The sequence below is a fragment of the Toxorhynchites rutilus genome, chromosome 3 (genome assembly GCF_029784135.1).
Source record: "Toxorhynchites rutilus septentrionalis strain SRP chromosome 3, ASM2978413v1, whole genome shotgun sequence".
NCBI lineage: Eukaryota > Metazoa > Arthropoda > Insecta > Diptera > Culicidae > Toxorhynchites > Toxorhynchites rutilus.
The window spans coordinates 124,105,901-124,118,966 of NC_073746.1; the positions used below are offsets into that span (position 1 = coordinate 124,105,901).

General features: G+C 39.9%; 1 protein-coding gene across 1 annotated transcript in view; it reads left to right on the forward strand.

Moving 5' to 3' along the window:
* The window catches only part of LOC129775043 (bridge-like lipid transfer protein family member 3B), a 50,278-nt gene that overhangs the window by 34,425 nt on the left and 2,787 nt on the right, over nucleotides 1-13,066 (forward strand). The window contains exons 13-14 of the mRNA XM_055779217.1: nucleotides 4,657-4,799; nucleotides 4,876-5,334. Of these exons, the coding sequence (XP_055635192.1) occupies nucleotides 4,657-4,799; nucleotides 4,876-5,334 (602 nt within the window). The remainder of the gene's footprint in view (nucleotides 1-4,656; nucleotides 4,800-4,875; nucleotides 5,335-13,066) is intronic.

Sequence of the window (13,066 nt, forward strand, 5' to 3'; positions counted from 1 at the left end):
ATGAGGTGTGTTTTGGCAGCTGATTGAAAACAGAAACTGCTATACTCCATCACTGAGAGAATAGTTGTTCGATACAACATTATAAGATCTTCGGGACGGGTTCCCCACCAGGTGCCGGTAATTGTACGGAGAAAGTTTATTCTTTGTGGCATTTTTTACTCAGATACCTAATATGGGCCCCCAAGTACATTTGGAGTCGAACCAGACCCCAAGATACTTGAATGACATAGCATGAGTGATCGGTTTACCCAAAAGTTGAAGCTTTGGTTTTGCTGGTCTATGCTTCCTAGAAAAAAACACCATCTCTGTTTTCTCCGTGGAGAATTCGATCCCTAGCCCAATGGCCCAGGTTGAAAAACTGTTCAAAGGATCTTGTAAGGGTTCTTGCAGATTGGATTCTTTTGATCCTACGACAGACACCACTCCATCATCTGCAAGTTGCCTTAAGCTGCAATTTTGTGTAAGGCAATTGTCAATGTCGCTTACATAGAAGTTGTACAAAAGGGGGCTTAAACAGGAGCCCTGAGGTAGGCCCATGTAAGAGACCCGACTCACTGCTGAATCTCAAAAAAAACTCAAATTTTTCTTACGAAGCAAGTTATATAACATGTTATTCAATAGAGGCGGTAGAGCCCGAGAGTGTAATTTGTCTGACAAAACCTCTATTGAAACAGAATCAAAGGCTCCCTTTATGTCCAAGAATACTGAAGCCATTTGTTTTTTTTCGGCGTAAGCCATTTGAATTTCTGAAGAAAGCAACGCAAGACAATCATTCGTCCCCTTGCCCCTGCGGAACCTATATTGTGTATATGAAAGTAGGCCATTCGTTTCAACCCATCGATCAAGGCGAAACAAGATCATTTTCTCCAACAATTTCCGTATACAAGACAGCATTGCTATTGGGCGGTACAAATTGAAGTCGGACGCGGGTTTTCCGGGTTTTTGAATAGCTATAATTCACACTTGTCTCCAATCATCTGGAACAATATTCTGCTCCAGAAACCGATTGAATAAGTCAATGTGTCTTGTGAGGTCATATGCCATGTTTATAGATTCAGAAGAATTCGACCCAATGGTGATGGAAATTTTGATTGGCAAGTGGTCACTACCGTTGGGGTCCTGGATTACATTCCACTTGCAATCTAACGATAGTGAATTCGAGCAAAGCGACAGGTCAAGAGCACTTGGGTTAGCAGGAGGTTCAGGTACACGTGTTGTTCCCCCAGTGTTCAAAACGGTCATATTGAAGCTGTTACAAAGGTCATATATCAAAAATGAACGATTGTCGTCGTACTTTTCTCCCCAGGCAGTTCCGTGAGAGTTGAAATCTCCCATGATCAATCGTGGCTCAGGAAGGAGTGAGCACATGTCAACAAGTTGCTTGCGGCTAACCGCAGCTCTCGGAGGCCAATACAAGCTGACAATACAGAGGTCTTTGGCTCTGATGTTTGCATGACAAGCAACACCTTCGATCCCTCCAATAGGCGGAAGGTCAATTCGAAAAAATGAGTGGCACTTATTGATCCCCAATAGCACTAAAGCCAAGTTTCGGACAGAGCAAAAACATCACAATTGAACTTATGAATTAAAAATTTGAATGTATCCAATTTAGGGATAAGACTACGACAATTCCACTGTAAAACAGTGATATCTCCGACCCCTCTATTTAAATTAGACACCAAGAGAGATAATCATTGCAAGGAGGGCCATGTTTGCATCAATTGCTGCAAAATTGTCTTTAACACTGGAAGCATTGAGATGACAATGGTTCTGATGGAGTCGGATACGTTAAAACATGAAACATGAAGATTTGATCCACAAGGTCATTCAACTTTATAAATCCCGATTGGGAAGTTGAACTGGACGGAAAAACAGGGCAGGGTGCTCACTCCAGTTGATGTCTTCTCGAGTGCTGGGCCATTCGAAGGTGAATTATTCCCACGGAAACCAGGAAGAACCTGATTTTGCTTGTCCGCTGCATTCGATTTTTCCGGCATGCTAACAGGGGGTATAACCGGAGGGGCTTGTCCTTGAACTTTGGAAGTGGTCACATTTTTGCGCCGGGGATTCCCTTGGAAAATGAACGGTGTGCCCCCGTTAGCTGTGTCCGCTTCCATTTCGTCAACGGGCAACGTGGCGAAGACATTTTGTGTGTTGATTGGTTGTTGTTGTTGGGTCAGTGGAGAAGCGCCCTTTAAAATATCCGCAAAAGTGCGTTTCGAGCGTTCCTTCAAAGAGCGCTTCTGTTTCTCCCAGCGACTCTTCCCCTCATGTTGCTCTCCTCAAGTGGCACAGCGCTCCTTGTTGGCACAATAATCTGAAGTGTGACCAACTGACTTGCATTTTTGGCAAGTCATGGGCTTTGGCACGAAGAGTCGCACAGGCAGTCTCAATTTGCCCACCATGACGAAGTCAGGGAGAGCGGAACCAGCAAAAGTTGCTCGAAACGAGCCTGACGGCGTGAATTTATTTTTTCCCTCTTCTTGGGATACTTTACCTAGTTGGCGGCTGTCCAAAATTTTAACGCCAACCAAAGGGAGTCTTTTGAATTTACCAACTCCTACTTTTATCATTTCGCACGTCAGACCCGTTTCAGTTACCACCCCCGAGATTTCTACGTCATGGGAGGGCACGAAGACACGATACTCTAGGAAGAATCTCTCGTAGATCACAATTGCATTTGCGTATTTCCGTTCACTCACGACAACACGTAGTTTGTTCGGTCTAACCTTAGAGATTTCGACCACGGAGGAATAATATCTTGCCAGATCTTTCGAAACCTGAATGACATTGATAGTCTTTCCTTTTGGTTTGGGCCGGAAAAAAACAACCCATGGACCAGCTCCAGGTGCATTGTCTGGATAGACCTTGACACGAGGAGAAGAAACAACTGAGGGGGAGGACGAGTTCGATTGTTGAGCGGGAGCGGGATCAGTAGGGCTGGGAGGCAAGTTCGGGAGTTGAGCGGAAGCGGGAGCGGGAAATTGAGAGGGCGAAGAGGAAAAGTTTGCCAATTTTCTTGAGGAAGGGTTTGTTAAGGTTGATTAACTCTTTCTCTGAAGAGACATCTTCTGAGGGGGAACGCGTTTAAGCGACTTCCCAGTCCCCGTTGTAGCTAGTGAGGAGGAAACAGTAGTTTCAATCTCCATTTCAACATGACCTTCTGCCATTACGGCAGATATAAAATAATATAATTTTTAATTTTTTTTGTATTCCTAAACCTAATATATGTTATACCTAAATCGCAATCCAATGCGAATGAGATGAAACGGTGCCCCAATCGAACCGCGTGGCAATCGCTCGGCACAGATGCAACGGTATATCGCACCACAACACGATGATGGAATTGATGACGATGATAAAGCACACACAGCGATGATACGGCACACGCACCGCGTCCGCCGTGGAGGACTTCTTCCTCACGTTGGTTGTGATTGCTGCTCTCCTCACTCGCGCAATAAAGAGAACCCCGTTAGGGCGAAATAACTTCACCAGCCACGAACTGATAACGGTATAATCTCCACTCTATAATAGACGCGAACAAATGTGCGACCGATGTCTTCGGACTGTCAATTAAAAATAGAGGCATCATCATTCACACACCTACAAAATGAGGGTTTTCAAAATCAGGAGTTCAAATACACGATTGGAAGAAATGCTTCAATCTTAAATCTACAAATTTTCACCGTAACACCCTATTTCAAATATTCAAATCAATATTAATCGAATGTTACTGTTGTAGTTTGTTTTCGACAATGAAAGTGAACGAAATAAATATATCGGGAATATGCAGTTATTGATGTTTCGGATATAATCAAATTAATTTTTGTTATGTTCGGAGAAGCCATTGAGTGATATTTCACACATATAGCATCATTTATATTCTTCCTTTAGATTCGTGTACCATTCATGATCTCTGTTACGGGATACATTCTAATCACCAAAACACCAAATGATGAGTTTGGTAGCTTTCGTTTTATCGATTTTATAATTCAATATTCGTGATTGTTGCACCGTTGCATACTATAATTACAAAGCGATAACTACTCGTAAACGTCTGTTATTGAGGAAATTTGACATCGAAGCATCAATGCATCAATTGAAACCCTGTATAAACATGTCATGAGAAACATATACGATTCGAGATAACTTATAAAAAGCATGACGTTAGATGTGAGACGTGCCGGAGCTTCATCATGTGAGCTTACAAAAAAAAATCTTCCATTGCATGTGTTTTAATGTACCACGTCAATATTGCATTTGATCTCCACTTCAATAGCTAGTTCAAATTTTGCTCGCATCCTTTTTACGATTTGCTTCACTGTGACGATTTATATATTATTGTTTAAAAGCTTCTTCATTTTCAAAAATAAAATATTTTTCACTCTCTGCTCCAACTGAAACAAATTTAAATTAAGTTCGCGGATGCATCTTTGTAGATGACTAATTTTGGTATTTATTCTCTTTGTTTGGTTTTAAACTTTTTTCGAAAATTTACATCGACCTCTGCTGTTTGTGGATATCTGCGGAACACAACATTGCCTGTTGAAAAATCTAAATTTATAATATAATCCATGAAACTGAATGAACAACACCACACATTCCACCTAAACAAACACCAAATGTTAAAACAAATTTAAAAAAAAACAAACACAGACAAAATTTGGAACTAGGTGCAGAGCATGGGACATAGCACCGCATAACCCGGGGGCACCGCCTTGTGTCGCAGTTAGGTTAGAGGAAGAGCTCACGCTGCCGGCTGATTCATTTAGCGTAACGGACAAAAAATCTATACAAAGGTAATATTTGTTGGAAGGTGAACGAATGCGTATTGATACTTCTTCGCTTTTCATTATTTCATATCACGGCCCATAGTTGGTTCAAAAGGAAGCTCAACGTTGAGGTGAAAAATATTAATCTCCAACTATCGATGAGCACCGTCGTAGGCCTTGGCGATCTTGCCGAGGACGAGGTCATTCCGACGCCCATTCCAATGGAAGTGATGCTGGAAAACGTAAAGATAAACCTCATCGAAGATCGCCCACCGGTGAACATTACGTCCCCTGGATCGCTTCCCGTTAATCTGGCCATTGGTCGGATGTTCATTACGAGAGATGCCGCCGGAGTGTTCTATTTGCAACCGCAGGATAAAAGTGACCCACAAACGGAAAGATCGTCATCGGTGACGATAGCAAAACGAAACGACGAAACAGTGAAGAAGGATCGTGATCGGGAAGTGCTTTCGCTGAAGCTGGTTATGGAGCAGCTCAAGATGGATAACGATCTATTGCGGAAACAGTTGAGTAGCAACGAGAAGATTGTAGAAACGATCAAGTAAGTGCTGAATTTGTTGTTTATGTTATAATTGAGGTATACCGGGACAAGTTGAAATGCGGGGTAAGTTGAAACGGAAGCCGTAACTATTGCCGTAACTTTTCCTTTGCAATGATTATATTTTCCAGGATACAGATCTACTAAATACACGAACTAACTACCATAACCAGAAGCTTGAGGCGTCTGAAGGCGCTCCATAGCATTGTTTGTTTTAGGTCGTTCGTAATTTTGAATTCGAACTTTTTGAAGTCAGCTCAACCCGTCCCAAAAACAGTTTTCTTGTACTATAAAAATTCTAACCTGGAATGTTAGGTAGTTACTGAATGTTGACTAGGTGGATTTCAGTTGATGAATTTGCGAGGGAATTGTAATTATCAGATTTTTGATATTACAATTTACAGTGGAACCTCGATTATCCGCGAGTGGATGATCCGCGGAAGCGAGTTCCATAGTAATTCTATAAAGTTTATTTGCCAGTGAGACGCTGGTGCTTGTTCTTTTGATTTGTCATAGCTTTCATATTATCTGACCACTGGTGCACACGACCTTGCAGATGGATAGTTGAATATTTTCTGTATTGATAAAACACAGTTTTCATGCTGAAATATCTTTATTTCGTGTTTACACCTCATTTTTAGTCATATATCGCCTTATCCGCGATTCTCGTTATTCGCGGTGACCTAGCCAGACTATTTCGCGGATAGTCGAGGTTCTACTGTACGTCTTGTATTGCAACGAGCGGGGTAAGTTGAAATAAAGGTATGGGCCAACTAATTGCCACTTATGAACCGCACTTTTAATCCATTATGGTCTGAAGTGCGTTAGAAGAACGGCTGAGTATTCTAAGAAAAAGCTGAACATAGCAGCAGCTGTTGTGCGATGTTGTCTCAAAGAAGCCACAATTCGCTGAAGTGACCAGAAAAAAAAGCAACTGATCCGTGGTACTTTCGGATAGAATACTCTGAATATTCACTTGAAGTTATGATGCTGGATGACGTGAAGCAAGATTCCGGTCGAGAAAAAAATGAAGAAACGACGAGCCTGTGTAAAAGCGAATGTCATTGCATCAGTGACTTAACTGCAAAACATTTGGAACGAAAAAAATGGGTGGGCTATCTCTATGATATAACTGCAAGGTTGACGTGGGACTAACGTTGGCTTACTAATCATTTGTTTGTATTGATTAATTGATTGAATAAAACAACTTTCGAATTCAATTGAACTCAGCTTATTTGCTGTGTAAGTAAAAAATTTGAACAAACGCCATGCAATGTAAGGCACCATGGTTTTGATGGCTGTGTCAGGAGCATATTTCGGTGGGAGCAAAAGTTCCCTCTACTTGCATGTATTGGCAATACCAATTTCTCTAGGTTCCTTGGTATTGAATGCTTTGTTGGATGATGATGATGATGTTGGATTAAAGAGGCTTTAAACTTTTCAGTTCATTCGCCTCTAACTTTGTTGGAGAAACCGTAAATCGGGTCAATCAAAACAGGGCAGTTAGGGCGTTTAGATAGCGCTTGACATTTTACAATTATTCAATGGCTTATCTGGAAAAAAAATAACATTTTATTAACTGTGATAGATGCGTAGAAATATTTGCTATCAATTGCTGTAAACATCATCCCGATCTATTAAAAAATGTTTGAGTTATAAGCATTCGAAATCTTTCATTTTTTCCTTTCTATTTCTGTGTTTAGGTTTTCATTTTACCCATAAACACCATTCAGGGTCGTGATTGCTCGGTAGTTCCCACAATCGAGCTTGTCACCTTTTTTATATGTGCGGCAGATTACTTCATCCTTTCACTCCTCCGGTAGTGTCTGTGTCCCAGATTCTGACTATCAACCGGTGCATACACTCTACAAGTTTTCCCGAACCTCTCTTGAAAAGCTCCGCTGCGAAGCCATCCGTACCAGCTGCTTTGTGGTTCTTTAGCTGATTAATGGCCTCCTTAACTTCACCCATCATCGATGGTAGTACGTCGTCGTCTTTAACTGTACCAGTGTAGTCCTCTTCAACGCCGTCTTGGTCTCCTGTCTTGGCGCCGTTCAAATTTTCATCATAGCGCTGCCTCCACCTTTCGATCACCTCGTGTTCGTTCGTTAAGATGCCTCTTTCCTTGTTCCTGTACATTTCGGTCCGTGACACAAAGCCTTTGTGCGAGACGTTTAGTTTCTTGAAGAACTTCCGCGATTCTCAAGAACGATAAAGCAGCTCCATCTCCTTTCACTCTTTCTCTTCCAAGCAGCGATTTTTTTTCGAAAGTGATGTTTGCTGCCCTCGCTTCAGTCTGTATCGGGTCACGTATTGTTGAGTCGATCGTTGCAGCATAGCTGCGCGTGCTGCATCCTCCTCGCTCGGGACTCGTTGTGAACCATTCGTTGATTTTCAAACCAATCGTTGATTTTTTTGACCATCACCAGGAGCTAGTGGTCTGAATAGATGTTAGCGTTACGATAGGTTCTGACGTCGATGATATGCGAGAAGTGCCAACCATCGATCAAAATGTGATCAATTTGTTTGCTGAGGTGATCTCCAGGTGTAACGAAATTGGAAGCTTTATTGGAAGAAGCTGCTACGTATAGCCATGTTCTTGGAGACAGCGAGGTCGATAAGTCTTAGGCCGTTTTCGGTGGTCCGCGAATGGGCGCTAATTATGATTGAATTTGATTGGTTAAATAAGTTAAAAATGAAATTTTAAAATTTTAAATAATGAAGTCTTTTGAGGTAACAATCCTTATTCCGGAACACGGACGGGTTTGAAATTAGCACGATGTTGCATTCTATAACCAGAACGAGATCGACTTGTAAAATCTATCCGACATTCAAACATAATAAAATCCATCCAAGATTTAAATCCAACCGACATATGTAAAAGTGGCTCCATTACCTTGAGGCGAAACAAAATATTGTGTGGTAGTGATTTTATACGAGAGCGGTCCGATAAGTACTTAGTCTCATCGCCCGATGGTGTCAGCATCGCAAGAGAGATTATTTATCGTGTAGTATATTCTCGTAAACGACTACTGTCAAAATTTCAGCCGAATCGGACTCGTAGTTTTGTTTTCACCGTGTGTGACAGCGGGCCTGTCCGCGGATTTTAGAAGAATGGAAAACATGGAAATTCCGCCGTCGCCACGGCCAAATTGGCCGAATTGCACTACGAACTGTTGCCCCATCCATCGTATTCTCCAGATTTGGCCCGGCGCAATTTTTTTTGTTTCCAAACTTGAAAAAGTGTCTCGCCGGGCAGAAATTTGAATCGAATAAAGAGGTCATCGGACCTCGAGAAAATGTATTTTTCAGATGGATTAGAGAAGTTGGAGCTGAGTCAAGAGTATCGAGCTAAAAGGAGACTATGTAGAGAAATAAATCGCCACTTTTCCAAAATTTTTGTTTTTTTTTTTGTAGGCTAAGTACTTATCGGACTGCCCTCGTATTATTTATAAAGTTTTAGCGAATATACTCGAAATATTATAAAAAATTGTTTAGTGAGGGCGAGAAATACGTGTTCAAAGTATTTTATCAAGACCAAGTAACAATTTACATTAATATTTCAACAATTTAAAATTGCATTGGGGTTAATGTAATAGAGAGTAAAAAATGGGTGGGTTATATCTACTACCGTTACTACCGTTGGCTTAGTAACCATTTGAATTAAACAATGTTCGAATCCAATTGAATTCAAAATATTTGATGTATATCTAAAGCATTTGAACAAACGCCATGTGATGTAAGGCACCTTGGTTTTGATGGCTGTGTTGTGAAAACCGTTAATCGGGCCAATCAAAATGTGGCAGTTAGGGCGTTTGAAATAGCGCTTAACATTTTACAGTTATTCAATTGCTTATCTTAGGAAAAATAACCTTTAATTAATTGTGATAGATGCGTAGAAATATTTCCTAAAAAATGATACAAACATCTTTTCGATCTACTAAGAAATGTTCGAGTTATAAGTATTCGAAATCTTTCATTTTTTCCTGCATGTTCTTTGGTTAGGTTTTCTTTTTACCCTCCGTATATTCCGGTTAGATGTAGTCCCACGTCAATAGCTTCACAAATACAGATAAATTATTTTGACGTTTGTTTGGGTCAAGGCAATGCTGCCACTTTTGTCGAACGGGTTTGAATCTCGGGCGGATTTTAGAATGCAGAAGTTGATATCGTTCGGATTGCAAAATGAAAAACCGATCTCGATCTGAAATTTCCAATTTCCGTTGCAAAATGGTTGTAGAGGAGTTGGGGGTAAAACGGACATGTTAAGAAGAACTTCAATTCTATCTTTGGAAACTCATGTTTCCCAAAACTTTGATGCAGTTTCTTGCAATTCAATATACTGTTTTTCTACCTAATCAGCCAAATATTCTACAAAGAAGTGTTTTTCATTGTTTTTTCTAAAATTAAAACAGACCGAAACGTACAACAATTTTTTCGGTGCGGGTAATATGGACATATAGTGAGGGTAACATGGACAGTTTTGTAATATATGAAGCGTAGAGATTTATCGATCGCGAGAGGAATAATTTTATTCAACCAAGGTCTGAACTCATCACGAATATCAGTTAATTGATGAAAAAATCCACCTAGAAGTGATATCGTACTTTTCAGCAGTATAAAGGGACAGACCCTCAACTATTTTGCTTTTGGTTACAGTCAGCTTCTAAACAGTCCACATTTGGCGATTTCCATTTATAGACGCAGGGCATTCACAGGACCTTTCACAGTCCATTTCACTCCCACTGGCAACTGTCCGTTTTACCCCACCAGGACAATTATTTCATTAATTAAAATTTTCCACCCAAAAATGAATTTACTTTCCCTTACATACCTAATATCGCTTCTCTGTTAACTCACAAACTTAAATATAAGCATCGGCGAATTGAATTTTGATATTAAACCACTCGAAATGCTTTATATCGAAGCAGCCAAAATTACATCCACACGCAGAATCATGTATGATTTTCGCCATTTTTTCCTTTTTCCACTTTTGATCAGTATTCATTGCCATAGAGTGGCTTAAATATTATAAAATAATATGTAGATGGTGTTCTCATAAACATAAATCTGAAATTCAAAACGTAACTATACAAATCAACCAAATTACCCCCACTGTCCGTATTGCCCGCGGTTCCCCTAATAGGATTGTCCAGATTTTGAATTATATAGAGCAAACAAATTCATGTATTTCAACTGCAAGGAAAAGCTGTTCGATGATGGCTCATTGAACCCCACAACTCTCACTGTTGATGCAGTCTTATGGCGGGTTTACATTAGGGAGATCTATAGTTATAGATGGATTTATTCACGTGAAAATAGGTGTAAACGGGTGAGAATAAATATGATACACTTATTCGAGGTATATATAACTAGAATAAATTTAGCATATGTAAACGCTTGTGAATTTCTCACTGGTGTGAAATCACTAAAATTGGATGCAGTTCTACTTCATGTGAATAAAGTCACCTAAGATATGAATATATTCATTATAGAAGTTCACGCTAGTGTAAACAGTTGATGCGATTTCTATAAATCTCATCATATTTCTTCACATGAATATATCACTAGTCTAAACCCACCTCGAATAAGTGTATCATATTTATTCTCACCCGTTTACACCTATTTTCACGTGAATAAATCCATCTATAGCTATAGATCTCCCTAATGTAATCCCGCCATTAAGTTTGCGGAACGAATGGTTCAGATTCCGGTCTAGAAATCTCAGTCAGCACTTATGTTTTTCGTATTTAAAGAATGTTCCATGTTGTTTTTTTTTTCTGGCCAATTCAAGAGCCAGACGGTTCCCAAGGTCAAGCAGGTGATGGATAAATTCCTGAAACGAAGAAATACCATGAGCTCTGACAGGCTTTTTTGTTGACATGCACTATCCAACGTTCGTTTTGGCTGTATAAACGCTAGCCATCTACAAAAAGTAAGAACGCATTCTTCAATGAAACAAAATCAGGTGTCGGTTTCACCCTGACTGAAGTTGTCGGTGTTACCCCGAATGGACTCGGAATTTCAAAATAATATTTTCAAGCTTCGATAAGCAATAAAGCCACCAACCGTCCCACAAAATACACTGAACAATGATCTAAGATGAATTAGGCTCCTAAAGTATCGAATTTTCCAAAAATTTCTGACTAAAACGCTTAAAATGCACTAGTGAAATTTTATACGGACTAACTCTTGTATGCTGACCGGCACTGTTTTGTTGTTTGTTTTGACAGTAAAGCGACTTCCGCAGCTGATAGGTGATTCGAAACGTAAGAAATGACAAGTGTGTACAATGGGCATCGGAAAATTAAAGAAAAATGTTTCTAACTGATAAAATCAGGGGGTGTCGGTTTTTCCCACAGTGTCGGTTTTACCCTGATTTCCCTAGTTGCTTCCAATTTGTTTTAGTGATTGTCGAAAAATGGGCCTCTTCATTTCGTTAGAAACACACATACATACACAAACTCAGGAAATATATGTATGCAGTTATCGAAGCAAAACTAAGCCGTCAACTCATATCAGTTCAGAATTATAAATAGCTTCCACGTTGCTTCAACTAATCACAATTTGAACCAACTTTTATTCAATACTTCTGATTCATTATTTTTTATCGATGGCCATTGGAAAGACCTATTAAATGTAGCTAACAGGTTTGAAATTTACGATCTTATGATTTTACTAGCTGACCCGGCAAACTTCGTCCCGCCCAAAATTTGTTTTTTGTTATCAATACCTGTTCATCGATTGATCTTCTAATCGACCCCGTTGAATTTACCTTTTACTTTAATTTTTTTAGTTATTCTAACAAAACTCATCATTATAATATCAGATTATTTTCAGACACAATTCTCGTTCAAGATTTTTCAACCACTTGCAAATAACATGTTTCTCCGTTACCCGTTACCCGTGTCCGTAAAACCTTCACATGCCAAATTTGGCTCCATTTGCTTGATTAGTTTTCGAGTTATGCAGAAATTTGTGTTTCATTTGTATGGTAGCCTCCCCTTAGACAGGGGGATGGAGAGTCTTACCACCATAGAAACATTCATTGCACCCTAAAACCTCAACATGCCTAAATAATTTGGTTTCATTTGCTTCAGTAATTCTCGAGTAATGCAGAAATTTGTGTTTCATTTGTATGGCAGCTCCCCCTTAGAGAGGGGGGAGGAGTATCTAACTACCGTAAAAACATTTATTGCATCCTTAAATCTTCACATGCCAAATTTGATTTCATTTGCTTGATTAATTCTCGAGTAATGCAGAAGTTTGTGTTTCATTTGTATGGCAGCCCCCCTTAGAGAGGGGGGAGGGGTCTCAAACTATCACGAAAACCTTCACCGGTCCCAAAAACCCCTACATACCAATTTTCATGTTGATCGGTTCAGTAGTTTCCGAGTCCATAAGAATCAGACAGACAGACAGAAATCCATTTTTATATATATACTAGCTAACCCGGCAAACTTCGTCCCGCCCATTTACTTGATTAATTCTCGAGTAATGCAGAAGTTTGTGTTTTATTTGTATGGCAGCCACCCCTAAGAGAGGGGGGAGGGGTATCTAACCACCATAGAAACATTTATTGATCCCTAAAGTTTCCATATGCCTAATTTGGTTTAATTTGCTTGATTAATTCTCGGGTAATGCAAAAATTTGTGTTTCATTTGTACGGCAGCCCCCTCTAAGAGAGGGGGAAGGAGTATCTTAACACCATAGAAACATTTATTGCATCCTAAAA